Source organism: Lepisosteus platostomus, chromosome 1 (assembly GCF_059453375.1).
Source record: "Lepisosteus platostomus isolate fLepPlt1 chromosome 1, fLepPlt1.hap1, whole genome shotgun sequence".
Taxonomy (NCBI): Eukaryota; Metazoa; Chordata; class Actinopteri; order Semionotiformes; family Lepisosteidae; genus Lepisosteus; species Lepisosteus platostomus.
In genome coordinates this window covers 76,791,208-76,815,016 of record NC_142611.1, presented here as the reverse complement: position 1 = coordinate 76,815,016, position 23,809 = coordinate 76,791,208, and the positions used below count along the sequence as shown (strand labels likewise).

Genomic DNA, 23,809 nt, shown 5'->3' with positions numbered 1-23,809 from the left:
CAGGTGCCACAGACTCAAGGACGGGCAGCGCGTGCCAGCGATCGCAAACGCCTCTGGCGATCTTCGTCTTCAGACAGCCGGGAGTGACATATTCCCTGCCAGAGTGCTCTTCTACTCTACGGCCTGCCTCTTGATCATGTGTCGGCCGTACCTCCCCAGTTCGTAGTACAGACCGATTAAACACCTCTGCAACTCTTCGCCAGTTATAATGGAGCAGCAGCCGTTGTGTGTAGATAAATATTTCATTTATATTTATATATAAATCACCCAGAACTGCACATCAATCTGTTATCAGCACTCATCAGTGCCAAGACAGGGGTACCTGGACAGAAGTCTTGTTGCAGGAAAGGATAATGAACAGCTTCACTAATAATAAAGTATCGGCTTTCAGACTTGAACAGGCATGCTGGTTTTCAGTAGAATTCGACGAAGGGCCAGGACGACCTCCAAGCACCATTTCTAAGGAAATGTCTTCTGCTCTTCTGTCTCATCTGTCTCTCGCTCCTCACAAGCTGCCTCACACCTCTCGTCATCAATAATTCTGAAGTAAACACAGCCCACACGCTTCCGGTCTGTCAGGCGTCGTGCTGCTGCCATCCTCGCTGGCTGTGTGTCCTCCCAGCTTCGTGCTGCTGTCTGTTTGTGGAAAAAGAAAGACCTGTGTCAGCACTGCGGCCTGAGGTGAAATTAGTCCTGGGGGGAGGTAACAATTCCCTTCCAGTCCCCCACTTCTAATCTGAATTCAGATTGTTCTCACAGCACCAGCCTGGGCTGCTGTCCAGCCAGGAATTCCTGACCTGAAACATGTTGAAGCATTACATTAAGATGCCAGGCCGCCTCTGCGTAATTCACAAACTCTTATTTAGGCACATTTATCACATTATTAGTTGAAGTTTTATTGGTCTGGGAGTCCACTGAAGATGAGGCACGGAAATAATTCTTTGCATGGCTTTTTTTCCCTTACTTTTTCTCCCAGGAGCAGTTCAGAGGTTAGGTCGGGGGGGGTGAGGAATTGTTTAAATATGTCATCAGGAAACTAACGAAGCTGGCTCCAACTGAAAGGAGGACGTCACAGGACGTGCAGTGGTGGTGCCCTGCAAATTAGCCGCTGCTGTCGAAATGCGAACCGCCTGCTCTGGAATGCAGTAGTTTGAAGGTGTTGCAGCCTGAGAGTAAATCTCCCAGAGGGTGAGTAAATCCCTTCAGTGTTTACAAATGGCTTTTAGCTGGGGTGTGACACTGCTTAGTTAATTGATGCGCTGACTAATTTGCTTTTGAGTTTCGGCGTTGGAACGCACCGACACGCCAGAGGAGCTCTCCGACGAGGAATGCTCCCGTGAGGACAGGCATGTGTGTACAGAAAGGGTTTGTAATATTTGGGGAAGTGTGGGCAATCGGCGTGCAGGTGTGACAAATGTGAGAAGCAAGTTGCAAACCTGGACACAGGGTGGGCACGCCATTTACAGACAGCAGGCTGTGAAGGGATTCGTCCTTTTTAAAAAGACAGACATGAGAAATGTGTCCATAATCATTACCTTACACACTTTGCCTTCTGTTTTTTGTAGTCTTAATGTGCATTGTTTGTTTTCCCATCCTTCTTTCTCACAATCAGCTTAGAAAAGACCTTGTCATCTGTTTATTGGAGTTATCTGCAGTTACTAAGATTGGGCATCAGATTAATCATTTGGGCTCATGTTGGGGCAGAATAAATCAACCCACAAGACAGAAGGCCTTAAGGAAAATAAAAAAAAAACACACTCACGCGTTGAAAATCAGTTTGATTCTTTATCCTTGCTACACATTCAAACAAAAAAATAATATTATTATTTTGTACTTATGATGTTTGAAAACAGTAAAACCAAAACACCTGAACATACAAAATCAAATCAAATTCTTAATACTGACTGCAGTGACTCTTTGGTATCTGTGAGTTGTAATATTTCACTATTTTGTAGGGAAAAGCAGGGGTGATATGGGACACAGGGTAACTATTGTCTGAATGTGGCCCTGACAGCGTGGAGGATGGAGGATTTGTGCTGTGGAAGAGGCGGTGTCTCTGTGAGAACTGGTCAGGTGCTGTAATGTGAAACGCCAAGTGGGGGCTACAGACTCAAAAGACCCCCAGGAAAGGAAGAGGTATAGGTTAAACAGGTCAACAGCACCCTCAACTATCTAGAGAAAGGACCAACTAATCAACCATCTGTGTGTTTTTTCTCCCTGCCCGTCTGCAGAGGCCTGTGGTTGTGTGAGAGTGTCAGGGGAAAGAGTCCAGTCCAGCCCCAAGCTGAAGCTAGGTTTCCGCACCTCGTTCCCTGGTTCAGAGCTCTGTGTGCTTGAGAGGGCCGGCGGATATTTGACTTCTCCATCTCTCGTTGGCGTCTGTCTCCTTTAAGAGGTGCGGAAAGCCTGTGGTGGTGGTGGCTTCAGGAATCTCTTTCTCCTGTTTTCATGTGACAAGAGAGAGGACGACAAACCCAAGCAATAATAATAATTGCTTTCACTTATACAGTACTGTTTTGGACACTCCACTCAAAGCGCTTTACAGGTCATGGGGACTCCCCTTCACCACCACCAGTGTGCAGCCCCACCTGGATGATGCGACCGCAGCCCATACTGCGCGCACAGTACACTCACCACACAGCAGTTATAAGTGGGGAGGAGAACAGAGTGATGAAGCCTGTTCATAGATGGGGGTTATTAGGAGGCCATGATTGGTAAAGGCCACCCCTACTCTTCTCGAGAAAGGCCCTGGGATTTTTAATGACCACAGGGAGTCAGGATCTCAGTTTTAGGTCTCATCCAAAAGATGGTGCCTATTTTACAGTATTGTGTCCCTGTCACTATACTGGGGCCCCCTGCTGGCCCCACTAACACCTCTCCCAGCAGCAACCATAGTTTTTCCCGGGAGTCTCCCATCCGGGTACTGGCCAGGCTCACCCCTACTGAGCTTCAGTGGGCTGCCAGCTGTGAGCTGTGAGCTGTGAGCTGCGGAGTGATATAGCCGATATGGCTGACTGCAGCAAATTTCAATCTCGAGAGAATGGGAACTATTTAATTTTCTCTTCCTTCTTGTACCTCTGTCACCAGCAACATTCACAGAGCAGAGGGCTGTGCCAACACACTGTACTTGTGAAGACATGTGAAATAAGTCATAAAAACGTTTGAATATTCCATTTCTGTGCATTTGCTCCTCACTTTTGAAATGGAGGAAACAGAGCTGAATAGTCTCGTTCACTGCATAACCCTATGTCCCAAATTTGATTGCGGTGGTGGCAAAACTTCAACAGCTGTGAACAAAATGCTGCAGTATGTGCATGTATAGTGCATATAACAAAGAACAATAAAACAATAGGGTTATTTTGTATAAAAGGCCTGAATCCTGACACGGGTACCTTGGTTCACTTGTGACACCAGCACGACCTTTAATAAAGATTTGCATCACCTGCTTCTTCCTGTTGTTTCATTTGGGTCTTGTGGTGTTTCCTGTTACAAGTGTTTGGCCTGGTTCTCTCTAGTATAGCTTCTGGACAGATAGTTTGTAAGATTGGATAGGGCTATTCAGAACAGAATCAGAGTGGACACCTTAAAGATGTGCATGTGTCCATATGAGGCCCCTGATCATGATGAGACATGAATCAACTTATTTTCAGCTTCCCAATCAACCCGTCTTTGCGACTGGCCTGTTTCTCTTCCCAGTCCTAACCGGTGCAAAGTGAAGCTGGACTGCAGGGCAAATAACCAGAAAGACCAAAGGAGAATCAAGTGCCACGTTACTCAAACATAGACAACAAGAAACAAAACAAAACAAAAACAACATACAAGTTGAAAGCAAAAATGCGACATATGTTTAAATGACATCTTTAAGAACAGCTGGTTCTCCGGAACGCTTCTACAGTACAGCACAGTACGGTCTTCATCGAGGAGGCTGCATTCCACAGACACATCTGCATAAAGCTGACTTCCGACGGGGCTCTTACAACACAAGCGCCGAGAAACATGCAACGCTCAGACGTCAGAGGTATTCCTGTCATGGTGCAACTGCATTTTCATCAGACGCATTTCCATCCGTCCACATCCATCAAGTGTTCCACGGCTTCAGCCTGTTTAGTATTTTTAACGGGAAAAAAATAAGGTTTGGATACACACACAAAAACATTAAGTGCCACCCTTATAGCACTCTTTTTAAAAACAAATTGGAACAGAAAGGAGAGTCACAGATGTGGGATTTTACCATCTTGTTAAAAAAATGTCACGGAGAAAGCAGGAACAGTATGAGTAATCCCCCTACAGGATCAAATCAGAACTGCAAGGTCGTGAAGAGACTAGAAATGTTTTAATTGGTGCCATGTCGTGTTTCCGTGAAATACACCCAACTTCTCTGTGGTGTTTGTCCCCGCATTGTAATAATAGGACTTGTACGGGAAATAGCAGTGATAGATTGCCTCACCAGGCAATTTGAAACTGCAATGCGAAGAACACGGCGGCGCGTAATGAAAATAATTTTCAGTTTGCCTGGGATATGTGACAGCAGCAAAAAAGATTAATTGCCATCCTGAAAGACAGTCTCTGCCCAGCCCCGGCAGCGCTCTCCTGAGAGACACACGAAAGCCTCATCTCTTCTGGAAAAGATGCTGTCAAGGCGACGCGTCCTCTAATTGTATTTATTTTTAGAGACATTATGAATATAACTCAGCTAATATTTAGTAACAGGCATGGTCTAATCGCCCCCCCCCCCCCCCCCCCCCCTTTTTGCAACACAATGCGCCAGTTAAAAGCTAAATTACCATTTCTACACCACTGGTAGACAATGGGAAACGCGTCGGATTGTACTGAGGTAAAGTAAAAAATAACGAGAAATTACAGCTTTCGATAAGCAAGCTCACCAGCAAATACTAGTCTTTTGACTTGGGCCAGGGGATTTGGAAGCTTTTTTTCAACAAATGACTTGTTTTTATCTTGTTTTTGACCATATGCACTCAAACGTATCACTTAAAGAGCAATAATTCACAAGTATTGCGTTACGTTTAACAGCATTATTGTGGTGAAGTTCGTCTATCCATCACCTAGCTTTCATTATATACAGCAACGCCTTAATTTTTAGTGCTACCACGGAAACAAAATTTGAATTCGTGAACATTAGTGTACTAGAACAGCTTCAGCTGGTTGGCTTTACATGTTCACGGTACACCCTGGGCTTCATAGTCAATCCTATCTCATTTTATGCCGCTGGAGATCGTATGCGGTGCAACTTCAAAATATCTGCAGGCAAATATTGCACATGAAACACTCCTTCTGCTCCTGATGTCTCTGTGGCATTCCGTTAAATGCGTTTGAAATAGGTACTTTGACTCGCTTTTCAACAGCAGCAACATTATTTTACTCTCTCTAGTGAAACGGCGCTCCACTAAAGCTAAACCTTATCTTTTGTGCGTACAGGTCTGAAGAAGCAAGACTCCGTTTATGCCACCTTTTTTCAGTATGTGCTGTGAATTGTCTTATTGCTTGTTTTGCCCACGCTGCACTGCACGACAAAGTTTAAATTCCGCGGCTGTACAGTCATTGACGTGCACAGGCTCACCATCTGTTGATTTGACTGGCAACCAGCTCACGGTACCAATGCAGGACGGTCAGGCAGGCTCAGGGAAAAGGATTGAAATAAAATAAATTGACAACAATATTCACGTAAGATCTATTCTGACACTCCTCCTGCTTAGATAAATAGGACTCAAGACGCACTATAATAAGCTTCTAGACTCATGCATTGAGTTTTACTGTATTAAATATTACCCCTTTGGCTCGGCTCCGTCCATTTACAGTACGTGTAAACTAGGTCGACTTGGCCTAATTCAGCGGCCAAACCTATGAGGATCGGCTCGGCGTAACTCCTTAAAACTGGGGCTTGGAGCATTTAGTGCGCTCCGCTGACCCGTGACTCCCTCCCTGAGATTCGCTTTCAAAATCCTTGACCCTCCGCCCTCACGCGTGTCTGTGTGCCCCGGTGCGTGCCCCTCCTTAATCCCTGCGTGTGCGTGTGTCAAAGGTGCTCCAGAGATCAGCAGCTCTTGCATAACCACCCGTCCCCAAAACGGCGTGTTTAGCGCTCGACGGCGAGCAGATCGACCTGACAGTGAATGTGAGAAACTGGGGTTTTAAATGGAGCATGTTTATTTGCCTGATGTGCTTGGGCTAACCGAGGCGTGCGTGTGGAGTTCGTCAGACTTTTTGTCCCCACCTTGTGATATTACAAGGCTAGGAAAGACAGCCAGCAATAAAGGTGATACGACAAACTCTGCAAGATTTAAACAGATCGTGGATAGGAGTTGAAATAATCTTAAAACAGCCGACACGTTGAAACAAACCAATCTACCAGCCAATTACAGATCGTTTTTACTAGTTCATGTTCTGTTACTTTTACAAACACTCGGATGTTTCACGCTCACATGAGGCAGAGCGACGAAACGCTCTTAATCTCTTGGCGTTATGAAATCGTGACTCGGGTCAGCGGACGCACGGTAAAGTGCAGGTCGGACTGAGAGTCATTTTCCGTCGTAAAGTGGTCGATGCTAAAGGGGTTTTAATAAAATATGATGTTTAGGAAAGCAGCCTCATCCTGTCGAAATAAAAGGTCTGCTTCATATTTGTAATGTCTACAGTTTTTAACTTCTTTATTCACTTGGGTCTACAGCACACTCTAGCGGTAAGTACGTACTACTGTTTTTACTACCCATAACATGTTTTACAGAAAATGTCCCCGATCAACCGCACAAGGACGAATATCCTTTTCGATGAGCACACCTCTATGAGCATTTTATCATTTCCGAGAAAAGATCAGTGCGGATCTTTTAAAGATGTGTTTAGCCATCCGGCCATTTTGTCCCTTGGCATTCGTCCCACACAACCGGAGGAGATGCTCGGATTGTCCAGCTGCTACCCAACAGGCTGGGTGGCTGAATGGTCTCTCGTTTGTAAATGCTCTTATGTTGTTATGCAAATAAAATAAAAATGTATAGAACTACAGTTGCAAAAGTCCACACTGCACCATTCTAAGAGATAAATATCGTATCTTTAAGGTCTTCTTGACATCCTCCTCAGTTATGAACATTGGTTCAAATGTCAACACTCAACATTCACAGTTCTACTCTACGGTAGTGCGCGTCATTAACAATCCACTGCGCAATTCCTCACGATTCGCGTCACCTCCGCACTCCGCACGTATTCTTACTGCCACGTTTTGTTTGTATTTATTGCTCTGTTGGTTTATTGTCTTTACATCCTGTCATTATTTACTATTACTGTTTTGTAACGCACGGTCTACGTCGTGTGGTGTTGTCTGTTGTACTGACTTGTCTGCTGTGCTGTGCAGAGTAAGAATCCCAGTGTACATGTACATATAACGAATAAACTCCTCCACCTCTCTCTGTCTCCTTGGGGGCTGTGTTTAATCCGAATGTTTAACAGGCATGCTATACAAGAAGACTTCCCATGTCTTCAGAGCCCTTCTTTAGTTTTGCGGCAGGAGGATTTTAGTGTTACACTACGTGAAACTTTTCTCTTTTCGTTCAGCAAGAAATACCCATTTGTAAAATCAGTGCCATCTGCCAGCAGTGTGATGAGGTTTACTGTATATCAACAGTTTTTAATTTTATCTGCTGCTCCTGCAGTGTTTGCTTATCCTGTTGTAGCGCTCTCGGGTTAACGTGGGCGTATGTCCTCACTGCTGCTGTCTCAGGTCAGCCCCCCACCCCTGGGGACTCGAACCTGGGCCTCTGGAGTCAATCAACAGGGACCCAGCCAGCTAAGCTAAAGGTAGTTCTCCCGTCAGCCTGGTGGCTGAGATCCCTGCTATTCACAGGGAAGGGCGGTGACGTCACCGCGCCGGCAAGCCAGCTCGCACAACCTGCAATGTCGGCCGTATGCGTTACACTATTAATTTGGTATCATCTGCACACTTGATCGGTTTGCCAAGTATTCCTGAATCTAGATCAATCACAGGAACAGGTTGATTCCGTGCTGAAAGGAAAAGACAAGAGACACAACGTTTTGATTGTGGAGCCTTCTTCAAGTGTGAGGGAGAGAGGGGAAGCAGCAGTTAATCTTCCCCTCTCTCCCTCTCACTAGAAGAAGGCTCCACAGTTGAAACGTTTTGTTTCTTTTTTCTTCTCAGCATGGAAAAAACCTTTACTTGTTCCTTTGCAGCCTGTGCATGCTGACACAGCCACCTACTTGAACTAGATCAATTCTATGTACTAAGAAGAGCAGTGGTCCCAGTACAGACACCTGTGGTACTCCACTAATTACATCACCCCTTATTTAAGTATATAGTCCTTATGCACTCTCTGTTTTCTATTTATTAACTTAGTCTAAACATGCATATAACCCTGAATACCGGCCACCTGCAATTAGATAATTAATCTTTTCTTTGTCAAAATCCTTCTGAAAATCTATATACTGTACACCACATCCTATGCCTTGTGTGTGTTCACTACTGTTGTTGCTTGTTCACAAATCAAGCTGGTTACGCAAGACTTAGGTTTTCTAAATCCATGCTGACCGTTTCCTAGGATATTATTTCCATATAGGCAATCCTCAAGTTTAGTTTTTATAATCACTTCCACTACCTTACGTGTAATAGAAGTCAGACTTGGATCAGCTCTCCCACTCCTTTTATGAATGGATGCAACATAAGCAGTTCTAATGTAATTGAGGGACTTTCAGTAGAGCTGTGTTAATGGGTTCTGAATGACAACTCTCTCCATTTCTCTTGAGTACAACTGGTAAGAAACCTCCGGGCTCTGGAGAGTAATTCATCTCGAGTCCTTCTGTGCTGATACTGTCCAACACACAGGAGGATGTCAACTATGACCTTGTGCTTCCTGAGGGCTGTTATTGACTTCTTCCTCAGTGAGCACCTGAGAGAGATGTTCATTTCGTCCATCAGCCATTTCCTTTCCATTGACACATTTCCCAGTTTTACCCTGGACATAGTTCACTTTATCCCTAACAGTTTTTTTCTCTTGTACTACTGAAATCACTTCTTATGTGTTTAAGCCTCCTTTTTCAAAATTCATTTCAGTTTCTCTATTGGCCCTTCTGATATCCAGGCAATGCATTATACTCTTTTTCTTTTACTGGGTCCTGTTGTTTTTTTTTTAAAAAATATAAAGCGCTCTCCTTTTTCTTATATTTTTCTCAACTGATTTGTTGAACCATTTAGGATACTGTTTTTCAGATTTGGATTTACTCAATTTTTCAGACGAAATGTGTTCTATGTCTCAAACAGAATCTGTTTATTAACTTTGAGTTCTCTAGGCTACATCTTTGCAACTGAATATTCATTTTAATGTACAATACATCTCCCCCCTGTCTCTACAGAACACCAAGTATCCAGTCATGTTGCCCTCAACATCAGTGCTCTGTCACAATGGTCTGACTGTCATTCCAGAGCTTGGGGCTCTTCCCACCAGTCTGGTCACTGTGCAGACAGTCTGTCTCATGAGTCACGATGTTTGGTCTGCTGTTAACACATCCTGGCGTCAGCACTTAACAAACTCTGACACGCCTTTTCTTCGGCATCTTTCTGTGTAAAACATTCCTGTTTTGGCTAAAACTATTTCCCTGATGCTTCCTCATTTTCACTGTTTATTACCTAGTCTTGCAGACTTTGCAGGGCACTGCTGTACACAAAGGGCTGTGGGAGTGTGGAGCAAGCTCACCAGCCATGTTGTTGAAACTGATACCCTGGCAGGTACAGTAAATAAGCTGTTAGTTGATTAGTTGCTAATTATCGATTAAACCAGATGAGCCTCTTGTATGTAACTGTTCTTAGTAAGTTCACTTAAGAACATCTTATTTTTATTAAGGACACCTTGCTCATTGAGGGTAATGAATTATTGAAGAGATCTGCAATGATGAGTACAAAACTGTCAGTACAAGCACAGCCTAGATACACAAAAAATGAGTCAAAGGGTGATAAAAAACTAGACACACCCGGGCTGCACACAAACCTGTTTGTATCCCTCAGGCTAGTGTATCTGATGTATTTAATGTTTTGATGCAATGTTTTCCTATGGTAATTTCAAAACATGTTTATGTCAATAAAGCATAGTCCACTGACAGACTTAAACATTACGAACAAATGAGTAAGTGACATAGTGTATACTTTCAAATATGAATAATAGAACTGTAAATTCTATACTTCAGATGGTGTTATCATAACACAAGCCTTTGTTTTCTTTTAATGAATATTCCATCTGCTGTTTCCTAGGGGATCTAGAATAAATAATCAAGATTCTTTCTCTTAAACTGGCATCTAATAAAGTCTTGTGTTTAACGTATGCTTTGCCTTCTACTGTATTGCATTTCTTGAGCTATATAATTACTGTTTCAGTCAAAATCCAGGAAGTAAAACTATGACCTACAAGGTGTGATGTCTACTTAGTATTGTCTGCAGTTAAATGTACCAGATCAGAAATGTGTCTAAAGTCATGGGGGACAATTTAAGCAGCAAGCAGGGCAAAATACAACATATACACGAATCAAACAGCAGACAGACAAGAAAATTATCAAGAGAGTAAGTGTGCACAGTAAGGTCTTTGTCCTATGCTACAAAATAAATAATAATGAGATCATTAGGTATTTAAGAAAGTGTTCGTGTACATGTGCATTTGTAGAGGGGGACTCTATCCAATAGAGATCATTATGATAAAACTTCTTTATACATTTGTGAGTCCAGTGGCCTCTGGAACAAAAGTACATTTTCTTCTATTTGTCTTTCACTGTGGACAGTGATAGTTCCTGAGGGCAAACGTTCTAAAGACGGGTGAAGGATGTGAGATAGGTCTTCAGTGATGGCACATGCCTTCCTCAGGATCTTCTGGACCTAAATCTGTGCCAGGGGTCTCAAAGCCTCACCAATGATTGTAGAGCTGGGTCTACGACATTCTGACGGCGGTCTTTTTGACTGAGTGATGTGAAGCAACAGATAAAGGAAAAAGTTAAAATCCCTTGGTTAAAAGAGCTATAAAGTGTTGATAATGTTGATATAATTTTTTTTAGGACTCCAAAGGAGCTCAGTTTTCTAAAACCATATAAGCGCTGCCTTGATTTCTTCACCATGACATCAATGTTCTCTGTGAACTTACGTTGATCATCAAACACAGTGCCTACAGTAGATATCTGTAACTCTGAACTTTACCAACAGGCTCACCATGGATTGCTGTGGGAATGATATTGCTTTGAAGTTTTCAAATCAACAATCATTTATTTTTGACACGTTCCTCTCGAGGTAAGAAGGATCACCCCAGCTGACAAATGCATCCAGAATGGGTCCAGCTGTTTGTCCAGGCTCCGAGAAAAGAGAGACTAACACACAGTCATCAGCAAACTTGATGATATAATAATTTTCAGAGTTGCTCCGACAGTTGTCAGTATACATCATGCAAAGGGAGAGAAAGAACGCAGCCTTGTGGCGAACCAGTAGAAGCAGAAACAGGTCAGATGCCAAACCATTAATAAGAATATGTTGTGTTCTATTAGTCACAAAACCAATAACCCACATGATAAGTTGATCTAATTTGAAGCGTGATAAGTTCTTCAACCTAAATGTGAGGCTGCATTGAATTAAAGGTTGATGAAAAACCTGCAAAGAGAAGCCTAACCGACGATTTTTTCCAGCTCTACATGGTTATAAAGAGCATCTAGTAATTTTAACGTCATCACCTCCCTTTCTAGGGCATCGTGAAAACTGGAAGGGTTCAAGACCCGACTCTATTGCTGCCACAATATTTGACTTGACTATTTTTTCCAATAGTTTTCGTTACCCTGGATATGCCATGTTCTTCGTTTCGTATATATTTCCATTCTGAGATCAGCAAAATAATAACAGGCTATCTGGCCTCAGAGATCAGTGGTTTGCTTGAATTATTTACACTTCTTCTCATTTACCACTTTGAAAACATCGGTTTTGCTGAGCCCTGTTTGGGGAAGGCAAACTGAACAGGACAGCGAACTGCACCAGTCCTCGACTACAATCAGCACACAGTCTCTCTCTTGAACGATCGTCTCTCTCTCTTAATCCCGAGAACCATTTCCCCATCGAAAAACCTTTGGGGAAACTGAATTGGGGAAAACTCCAGGATATTTGTGAAAATTCCTCCCGGACGGAGATTTCTGGACAAAAATGGTGCATGTGTCCTGGAAAGACATACATACTCTAACCATCCATCCATTTTCCACACCACTTTATCCAGCTCAGGGGATGCGGAGCGCCAGGCAGGATTACACCCTGGATAAGTCAGCAGTCCTTCGCAGGGCACACACAGACACAGAAACACACACGCTCACGCCAGGGCCAGTTTTCCCACAAGCATAATGTGATAGATAGATACTTTATTGATCCCATGCGGGAAATTGCAGTGCAACAGCAGCTTAACACAGACAACACAGCAACAGTGTAACGAATGATACAATAATAATAATACAATACATACAATACAATCAGTACAGTGAGAAGTGCACTAAGAAGAGTTACTCACAGTCCAGTACACACAAAGAACAAACCAGAACAGAACAGTACACAAAAAAGTCGTATTGCACAATATGACTATAAATAAATATATATATATGTATTGCACAAGTCCCTGGCATATATTGCACAAAAACGGTTTTAAACGGGAAAAGAAAAAGAACAGATGTATCAGTTTACTGTTCGGTCCAGAAACAGGTCACTGTCAATGTTGCCTCTTCCCAGACGCAACATTGTGTCTGGTAATAACCTACCAGGATCCATCTGGACTCTGGGAGGAAACCGGAGCACCCAGAGGAAACCCATGCAAACAAAGGGAGAACATACAGACTCCATACGGATAGCACCCCATATTTAGAACTCAATACAGGGTCCCAGCGCTGCAAGGTAGCAATGCTTAGCACTGTGCCACTATGCTTTAAAGTACACTAGAATAAAATAAAGTGTGAGAGACATATTCAAGCTTCTCTGTACAGTATGTTCTTTTGCGCAAATGATAATTTTACAGGCTCCCCACAAGATGTCACCCCTGAACAAAAGTAAACTATTCTGATGTACCTGCAGTTCTACACAGAAAAATAAGTTTTCTGCTCCACAGCAGTTTGATTCATTTATGATTCTAATAATTAGGGCACTAATAAGGCAAAACCAAATATTAATGAATATTCCAAACTTGTTATATCTATTTTGAGAAAATTTGCTTTGATAGACATGTAACCAAAAGCATTATATATATTGCTTTTTTATTGCTTCATCACTAACATTTGTACAGGGTCCTGGAGCTCATAAAAAGTGTATTTTTTATCCCTGTAATTTACTGGGTAGGTCAAGTACCTTGCTCAAGAGTACAGATCTTGCACCTTGAATCTGAACCCACAGCCCTCTAGTTGAATTCAGGAGCCAAACTACTGCTCCCTAAATACATTGAAAAGGTTGTGTAATAGGCCTATTTGTGTTTCTGATAGTGAATGGATCACTCCTCAGATTATTATCAGAATCTGGGGAGAACACGAATTACTTTGGTGAGGTGTTCCTGGGACTTCTATTAAGGAAGTCCGCAGGTGACTTTGTTTTAAATTGTGATAGAAATGTTTACTACACAAAAGAAAACTTCACAAAACGGTGAGAAGCATTTGCTTCCAGCCTTAATTTGCTAAATGACATAGATGGGCTTAAACACGTTGGACAGACCAGGTAGGTGCACTGGCTCAGAATTGCTGTGCTCTTTCACCCCTCAGAGCTCCTGCCTCTGACCTGAAACTGGTGAGGTGCATACTGCCTTACACAGAGCACTACAGACCCAGACACACTGCACTGAGGAAGGGGTGAGAATTATGGACTGGCTGTTTGGCAGCAGCTCCCTCTCTCAAGATACTGTACAGTATGTGCTTTGGTATCACTTAGTAAAGTGTTACGAAATGATTAAAATGTTTTATGAACAGACATGCATTTTATTTTTTTTAATTCAAATAAGAATGAAGGTTTTGAAAATTCCATCCAAAAACACTTTAAGGCAAATTATTGTTAGACTTCATTCTTTAAGCTAGCTGACAAAAATTCTGAACCACCAAAACAGAACAATTGCTGCTGTGTGTAAGGTCTGTCATAAATTGTGAACTGTATTTAACACCCTGGTGTCACCCTCTGGACACAAGTGGAAGCACTATTTAAGAGAATGTCTGTGAGTTTTCTAAAAAGAAATGTTCTGGCTTTATGGTATAAAATATGGACTAGACACTGTCTTCTATTTTAAAGGAGGATTTGTGTGGTGTAATTGTGCCAGTGGAGTAAATGGAATCATAATTAAAAAAAACAGTTTATAAAAAAGATATTTCTGAGAATTATGTTTCAAGATTGTTTTTAAATACTGGCTTTGGCCTTCAAGCAGCTGGAAAGATGGGATATTATATTGGATTATCACTTTTCTCTTCTGGACAGTATTGTGAAGCTGGACTGTATAGGACCATCTACCCCGCTTGATAGTTAGCAGCTAATGGATCTCATCCAGTCCTTTCTTCATAGAAACCAGGATTCAGCAACATGGCTGAATAGGTTGTTCCACACTCCCACAACCTTTTGCGTAAAGCTTGGTTATGCAAATCAGAGTAGAGAGTTAAATATACAATGTGCTACATTTTGCTCATTTGTGTTCCACCTGCTGCAGGACATTTCTGCACTGGACTTTGCTCTTACTACAAAGCTGAGCCACCGAAATAATTCTTGGTCTGAAGTTAAATGGCATTATTAGGTAAAGCAAACAAACCAAAAAACCTGTTAGTGTGGAATGGAAAAGATTGCATAGGTGCTTGACTCAAACATTCAAAATCCCAAAAGGTATTACGACAAAATCGTAACAGAAGGCATTTGAAGATCACCAACAGTGCAAGGAACCAGGGACGCATATGGGCATTAAATGTAGTGGCAAAAGTTTAACAGCTAACAAGCATCTTAAGAAATAGCTCAATCTAGTTCTTGGATCACAAACCCACTGCAGCAACAAAAAAAGCGAATGGCCTCTTTTCATTTGTAACCTTTCCTGTTACAACACTCTTTAGATGTTTATGATTTTCAGAAAACCTTGCAGTGACAATGCACTATTGATGCTGTTCCTAATAGCTCTGCTTTGCAAATGGTTCATGCAGTGCAAATGCAGCAATGCAATTGAAATAATGCTGCTGCAGTGGTAAAAACACAGAAAAACAGTGTGCCTACAAAGTTACCATGCACACTGAACATTGGAAACTTCTACAACGGTATGTGCCGTCTGTAATTATTTAACTTTGGTACTAATGACAGTCAGTGAGCTCAATACACCTGACCTTACTCACTGCCCTGCTATTTAAACCACAATTAACACACAGCCCACACAGTGCTTTTCAAATGTCTAATCAATGACTAAGATGTCTCTTACAAGACTTTCAAGATTTTTTTTTGGCAGTCAAGTTTACAGCCCTGTTTAAAGACGCAAACCAAGAAGCCTTGATTAATACAACCCTCTCTCTGCTCTTCAATACAGCTTTACACACATGTATTATGGGACCGCAGCAACTAAAAGTGAAGCCGAAAAAGGATAAATAAAAAATTTTAAGCACAATAAGTGCCCTAAAGCTGTCAATAAGAGGTACACCATGACACAAGGGTTATAAGAATAGGATTAAAGACTACATACAAATTCCTCAGCAAGAGATGTAAGAATGGCCCAGCAGACATTGCACATTCAAAGGCAAATCCATCAACACCAATCTACTCACTGCTTCCTTGGTTACCAACACCAGGCAGCACCTGCTTGAATAAGAGAGATCACTTTATTGGCCATATACAATTTCCTGCATTAGGAATTTGTCATTTCACATACCCCAACTTGCTCTCCATGAGAGACACAGACAGGGAGAGAAGCTTGAGGTCAGAGCGCAGGGTCGGCCATTTACACAGCACCCCTGGAGCAGTTGGGGTGTTGGGCTTTGCTCAGGGGCCCAAGGGAGTAGGATTCCTCTGCCGGCTGTGGGATACGAACTGGCAACCTTCCAGCCACAGAGCCACCACTCCACACTTACAAGTAAGAAGTGTGGAAATAAGAAGTAAGAAGATAAGAAAAAGTTGGAAATGGGAGCAGGCTGTTTGACCCATCTAGCATGTTTGGTAGAATAGTTGTATAGCCCTTTCTTACATCTCGGGACCAGGACATCTGCGCACTTTACTGAGAAGAGACACCAACTAAACAAAATTACCTTCTGTGCAGATGCCAGGGCGTCAGCTTCAACAACATGTGGGGGGTATCTTGTTCCACACCCCCACAACCCTTTGTGTAAAGGTCTTTTAGAGTATGTGGGGGGGGGGGGGGTCTAATCCAGACATTTCCTGGGTGAAGCCAGGAGTGTGGCTTCAGTATTATCGCTGGGGAGCTTGTTCCACACTCCCACCACCCTTTGGGTCAAGAAGTGCTTCCTGTTCTTGGTTATAAATGCACTTCCACATAGGTTCCTCTTGTGACCCTTGGTCCATGTTTCACTGTATATTCTGAAGACGCCCGTTGGGTTGACTTAGTCAGCGTTAATAAATGTTAGCACAGATGTGTCTTTTCAAGTGTCACCACTCTGACCGGGAGAACTTACTACGCAGACACAGAATGAGCTTGTTTCAACAGGGACAGTCGACAAAATTGCTGTACTAAAGAGACAGGAAACTCTCAATAAAAGCTCCATTAAAGAGGCAGGTGGTAAAGTCCACACCAGAGCAGCAGCACCTCATTGGGCCTCAGCTGGTTCTGGTTTCCATAGCGATAAGAGGACTTGAGAGTGTGTGACTCCCTCTCTGGATGTGATGCCACATTAAAGAGGACTCATATAAAAATAAAAACTGACCTTCAGTGAAAAGCCAGTTGAATACTCATTGAGATTTCATTATAACAGCACAGTGAGCACCACTGCCCTTGGAGTGAGTACTGGACCAAGCTCCTACAGGTCATCTGTGTGTAACCCATGTACTGTAGCACAGAGCAACAGGCTGGAGTGGGCTTGACTCTTATTTAACACTCTCACCTGAAATCTAATCTCAGCACGACTTGCACCTGGCTTCCTGGGCCATTTAAAAACTTGTTTGAAACGCAGTTAATTTCTCTTTGTCACTTTGTACAAATTCTGAAATCAGATTCTTTCATTCTATTCATCTCTATCAAGCCCTTCAAAAAGCACACATAAACCAGGAATCAGGCATTTGCACTGTCCAATAAATCAAGGCTAGCGGGAGTTCGCCTGTATTTAACCTTGCGGTCAGTCTCTGCCCGATCAGCCAGTCGTGCAAAAAGTACGCATTCATTTTTTTTCTGTGACGCCTTCTGAACGCTTGTTTCCATGATCTTGTTTTTTTTTCCAAACTACATTCCAGATATGGAGATCAATCTCACGGCTTTAAAGGAGCCTGAGCACCAGCTTGGAGTGTGGGAGGTGTGCGTCCAAACCTCCTGAAGCACGAGTGAGCAAAAGGAAGAATAGCTCGACATTTAACGAATTAACCCAAAACGAGGGGAATGTCAATGAAGCAGATCAGAATACGGAAAGACTGTAATATCGGATGGTCTCCCACTAGAGGTCACCAAAGGGCCTTCAGCGCCTGTTCAAGGTATCGCTGTACTGTAGGGTAACTGAGTGATTAATTACTCTGCATGGGTGATGGTTAGTTTACACATGGGGCGAATTAGTAGTATGCCCTTCGCTTCAAGGCAGAATGGTCATTGTCATTGTGAGGGTTTATATGCGCAGCTCTCGGGTGCCATATTCCTGAAGGGTAGTGGCCTGTTCCAGCTTGCTTTCACCTGTAACATCGAATATGTTCCTTTTTCAAAGCCTTCTATGTTGTCAATGTCTTGTTTCATATTTGGATTCTGAGGACACGTTTCCTCAGTTGAGCACGTTTTAGAATTGTATCCCCTTGAGGGAAATACAGCAGAGTGCAGACGTGTGCTAGAGAGGCTGGGATCTACTGATCTCCAGAGCCATCTTTTACAACTACGCTCTAAACGTCTCAGCACATTTGGGGGCTGGAGCCACTCGCTTCTTTCCAAGAAGATTTGATTTCATCAGTCCATACCTTTGTATTGCATGCGCACCTGGTTTGTGTTTGTAACCATTGACCCATAAGGAGTCGGACACGCACTTGTTCATGGTATGAAAGCGGGTGTTCTGCATTTTTTTTTTAAAAAGACAAAGTTCGGACTGAAGAGTGGCCAGATGATCGCTGTCATCCTGATAAGCTGGGCAGAAATTCTTATTTTATCCTGGAACAAAATCCCAAATGGAATTGATCAACTCATCCAAGACAATTTTTAGCTACAGTAAATAATGATAAAAAGGATCCCAGAAACTAGCAAAAGCTGAAGTCGTTGACGTCTTTTTTGTCCTAAAATTAGAAGTACATGATTTACTCATGTCTGTTGGTGTCTGAAACAGCCCTCATACTCCTCGAAAAGCAGGATCGTTAGGTTCCGTGCGCCTGTATAACGCTTTCATCCAAACGCACTTTACATGTTAGAGTGGACGACCTCATCCGTTACTTATAATATAAAGGTTGCAAAAGAGAGGCAATACGTCCCATTTATCCTGTATGGTATTTGGTACTGTAGAAAACTGATTTACGACTCTCATCCAGCTGTGCTTGGAGAACAGTGGTTGAGAGAGAAGGCGCGGGCTGGGTTTTTCTTTGAAAAGGGCCCGAACTCGGGTATGGATGTCGGGAAGTGAATTTCTGTCAGGAGCGCGTTCGCTCAGGTTAGGAGAGAAGCGGAGCGCCGCTTTCCCGGACGTGGAAAAGGTTTACAGCGGAACCCGGACCCAGTCAGTGTGGGAGCCTTTTTACGCCACGATAAGTTCAACCTCATCCTCGGACTCGCAATTCTCCGCTGTTTCATGCCACAAGCTGATTAGACCTTGGACGCTGTTCTTAATCGTAGTCTGACGCCTACCCACGGGCGTTTTTAATGTTAGCACTCGGGCTCAGATTACTTCTAGTGTGCGGAGACTGGTTTTAGGATTAAAGCTAGAGCAATGTTAAGGTGAAGCGACTTTAAAGAGAAGCGACTCTTTGTATGTGGAAAACCGAGCACTTGCTTTGCGCACTGGTGCTGCTCGGTCCCTAGTGCGCGTTTTGTGTGGTGGGAGGGCAACAGTGGGCCTCCTGTTTGCAGCTTGAGTCATGCGGGCCTGCATCATCGCACACACGTCTGTGACATTGTTTGGGAAGGCTGCAGTCTCTGTTGCATTGTAGAAAGTTGTGTTGTCGAATAATTTGTGCGTGGAAACGTCTGTCTCAGAAGAATTCAGTGTGTATGGTAATTCAATACAGCCTGGAGCGCTGATGACTTTTACAGAGAAGACCTTCCAGTGGCTTCAGTGACTCTTTGAGGAGATACACTCTGCTCCTGAAGGACACTAGTGCATTGCATCGCCGTTTGATGAAAACAAGTCAAATATGGCTGTGATGTGGCTCACATTGTTGTCTCTTGGGGTTCTGGGTTTAATTCCCTGGGTGCTATCCATGTGGACTTTGCATGGTTTTCCCAAGTGCCCGTTTTTCTCTAGGTGCTCCTCTCCCAGTACAAAGACATAGTGGCTTCTGGGGAAACTGGCCGTCCTGTCTGTGTGTGCCCTGTGGTGACTGGCCTCCCGTCCAGGCTGTGTCCTGCCTTGCGCCTCCTGCTTGCCAGGATAAAATCAAATTGAATCGGATAAAGAGGTTAGAAAATGGATGGCAGTTAGAGCACGTCTCTAGCGTAGCGCTTTCTAAAACTGAGTGCGAAAAGATTTCCCAGCTGACCGACAACTTTTTAGCCAACGGTCTGTACTTTCCCATTAGAATTTCGCGGAGAGCTGGAGCGCACCCCTGCAGCTGACCAGTCTGTCGCCGGCGTGCTGGAAACACACTCGAGCGATTAGCCTGGACAGATGTCCGGTATTCGTGGAAGAAAACCGGAGCGCTCAGAGATAATACAAGAACATGCACATGGCGTGCAGGACGCATCCCGGGACGGGACTCGACTGCCCGGAGCCTAAGACCTGTGCGTTAACGCTAAGTCCAGCCCGCTGGACCTCTCCAGGTTCAACGGGGAAACACAACAGAGGACGTCAATCCAAACTACGGAAAAGTGCCATTAAAACAGAGATGTTTTAATGTTTTTTTTAACACAGGATGCCATTGCTGTTGTTGAAGCTGATGGCGTGTTTTCGCTCAAGAAACAACTAGGAGAGATGTTCGAATTTCTGCTGCTAAGTGCCAAACGCGCTAGACGGGCCGACTAGCTCCTCTCGTTTGGAACCGTTCTTAAGGCTTTGTAAAAGAGAGCTTTTCCGGATTGAAACGCAGGCAAGAGAATGAAAATAGAGCAATCTGCTTGTTTTGCTAGTTTAGCTGCAGTTGATGCATTTAAAAAGTACGTTTTTAAACCTTGCAGGTTTCTATGTATTTTGGAGCCTTATGCACATGTCCGACGCCTTTGTGTCGGGCCTCATTTGACACTGCCTGTCAGGGAAGGTGACGTCTCCGCAGGGGAGAGACCCAGTATCCGAGACCCCGGGACTGGCGCTGTCTGGCGCTGAGCAGCGCGTCAAGACCAGAGCATACCTGCGTTCGTCACAATTTGTAGTTGAGAAAAATTAGGATTAGACAAGGCCTTGGAAAAGGACTAGGGGTCGGGTCACCCCTAAACTGTGAAACTCTCTTGTGTAATTCATTTATAATGGCTGCAGTGGTCAGATTGTCCTGCTGCAGGATTATAAGGACTTCTGCATGTAAACGACGACACTTTAGTCTGTTCTGCAAATACTGTAGTAGAATAGACCAATGCCAACGGTATTAGCAAAAATAAACAAATGAGTGTACAACAGCATATTTTAAGTTAACGAACGTAGGTGTTGTAGGCAAACTTGGATCACGTGGGAAGATTAACACGTTCCACTTCATGATCTGTTAAAGAGGGTGGCAGTTTGTAAATGTACAGTAACACGAAAGTTGCGTGAAAATGCGCTGTAAATGTGTTTTCACAGACTGAAACAGATGTGTACGCTTAAGACATAAGTTAGATTCACATCAGTCATTTGAGGTTCCCAGTTTACAATCGGACTGCTCTATCAATCTCACGACGCTTTTGAAAAAATGAGTGTGGCTGTTCTGAATTCCTTGTTTTGCTGAAAAGTGTTGTAAAATAGCTTTCTATTCTGGTATCACCCCGCTCAGCGTCTCTTTAGCGGGAGCCGTCTCTGTGACCTTGTCGGCAACACTTTGTGGTCTAAGTCGCTGTGCAATGCACATTTGGGTCTGTTTTTTTGTCAGGATGCAGGAAAGCCAAAAAAAAAAACATCGATGAAACATTTTTTTTTTGCATGGGGGTATATCGCTAAATTGCGCTAGATGTTTTTTAATCACTTTAAAAAAAAACAGGATCCCTTCCTGTTCGAACGCACCCCAGGAAAAAGAAAAAAAACCTTTAAAATAGATTTAAAAAAATCAAACGATTTTATCATCTACCCGCAAAACATCGCCGTCTCTCTGCCCAGCATCAGTTTCTGCGGCTGAATGCTAGGACGAGTCGCATCCAATCACCTGCTGCATCCCGATTTCTGCTCCCAGTGGGAGGGCAGGCGCCCTGTGACGTCGCCTCGCATCCCCCACTGATTGGATTCCCGTTTTAATTCGCTTCTACCTTGAGGCGGGTAGAAAGGATGGGAATGGTTTCGTGCCTGATCAATAACGCTGGTACCGGTGTGGGATTGGCCGTGGTGGCTCCGGTTTGGGTTGATATGGCGGGGGGAGGCGCGTCCTGCCCGGACGAGAATGGCGGACGGGTTGGATCTGGAGAGAGGGAGAGATGGGGGGGATTTCCGCGGACTCGCAGCCAAGCCTTCTGAATTTTTCACTGTGCTAACTTGCTGATTTGTTTTCGTCATGGAGTCGGAGAAAAACCTGACGTTTTGTTCCGGGCTGGATGTGGTAGAGGTAGGTCTCCGTTATTGTCCTTATTAATTGGACTAATTAATTGCAGTGATTAATGATGACAAGATAAGCAAATACAACGTTTTACTGCAGCGACTCGTGCAGCCGCTAGGGCTGTATTCTTATTTATAATTCGGCATCTGATCCGGTACCCAATTAAACTCTTACTTGCTGTTTAAGACAGTCTCATCCCTTCAAAAACCCAGACGGTTATTCGAATGGGCATATTATTAATACACTAGATGTGCTGGTTTTGATACTGATTGTTAATTGAATCGGTACTAATATTCTTCTGTTCATGTAGCAATTGAATCCCCTGCATTGCACAAGTTTTTAAAAGTGCATATATTTCTAACCAAAACAGATCTTTTTTTCTTTCCATTTCTCAGTGCAGATCACCGTAGAACAAATTGTACTGTTATACCAGAAAGGGTTTATCGTGTAAGTTAGAGTCGCGTCGCATAACACTAAATACTATATATGTGAAGTTGTTGCTTTCTAAAAAACTGTTCCTGTAGCAAACCCGTTTAGCTGGGCACCAATGCACCATTCCGAAGTTTGATTAGAGATCTGCTTTTGGCGTGCTCAGAATCGCAGTGAAGACGAAAGACGTCGTGTGGTCTGAAGTCTATCTTAATAGTGACGTGTTGGGACCACTGATGTTTGTGAACCGTAATCGGTTAAATGAAACTTAATCTCCTGGCTACCCTGATAGATACTGGCTATCTACATTTGTAACTTGAAATGCACTACACGTACAGTATCTTTCTTGTCACCATACGGAGCGTGGGGCTCGCAACTACACAGTGTGGCGATCAGACTTGGCTTTGTTAGACGCGATAGTGGGTTTTAAATTTTGTTCATGTTTTCCTATCGCCGCGCTTCTGCGTGTTGTAGCAATCTTCAGGCCTCTGACCTATATTAAACCATCCATTTGAAAATCTGTGGGGTTTTTTTACGTTTCATTGGCAGGTTAGGCTACCCGCCTTGCAAAGCACTGTTGCATACTTACTGTAGCTCGAAAAGTAGTGACCACAGGGAAGTTAATGAACCCTGTAAGTCAAAGAAAATGTTTCCGTTTTGTATTATTCGGTTTTGCCCTTGTCACGTTAATTCCCTGTCTTGTGAATTTGGATGCCCGTGACGCTTTTAGAAATTCCTGTTGCTGAACAGTTTTCTAAGGGGGTAACAAGGATATTGGTTTTTGAACACCCCTGAGTACGTAATTATTCGCATCTGGATCGCATTTGGTTTTGCTTAGCTAATTGGCTTTCTCAGTCAGCTGTGAACATTCTTATTAGGAAATGTTTTTCCTGGAATAGTTATTCATATTTGTACGGATGGAATTTTTTTTTCCGAGACCACGTGAGAGTGACAAATTAATTGGCTGCATGATTTTTGTTCTCCAGACGTGTGCCAGTTTATATTTTGCTCCAGATCCTTCTTCTGCATTTATGTTAGTGATGTAACACATGCTTTCTGCAATTGCTTACTAATCCTGCTTCTGCTTTTACAGTCCATAACGACTATGGTCGTTCCTTTTTTTTCTAGTTCAAGTTTTGTTCCTAGAGAGTATGCCAACCCATCCATTTATAATGTATAGAGCTCCTACCAGATCCTGTTGCTGTCATAACATGAGCACCATTAACGGCAGATGGAAAGTTTTCACAGAACTGCAAGTAGTCTGCATGATGAAGGAGATATTAGCAAGCTCTGCTAAAACTAAAGTTTAAGAAACTGAGTTTTGTCACCTTTCCATTTGTACCTCAGTCTGCTACATGTGCTGCTGTTTTTTATATAATGCCA

The 23,809-nt window shown here is 43.3% G+C and overlaps 1 protein-coding gene across 2 annotated transcripts in view; it reads left to right on the top strand.

Annotated features, from left to right (window-relative positions):
* The first annotated feature begins 21,594 nt into the window (after positions 1–21,594).
* LOC148678738 (uncharacterized) overlaps positions 21,595–23,809 on the top strand; it is a 34,511-nt gene continuing 32,296 nt past the window's right edge. Inside the window, exon 1 of one of the 2 annotated variants that reach the window (XM_088637849.1) lies at positions 21,595–22,006. Coding sequence is in view for 1 of the 2 variants with exons in the window: in XM_088637846.1 (XP_088493972.1) it covers positions 21,956–22,006 (51 nt within the window). In the remaining variant the exon portion in view is untranslated. The remainder of the gene's footprint in view (positions 22,007–23,809) is intronic. The other variant, XM_088637846.1, reaches the window with a different exon arrangement.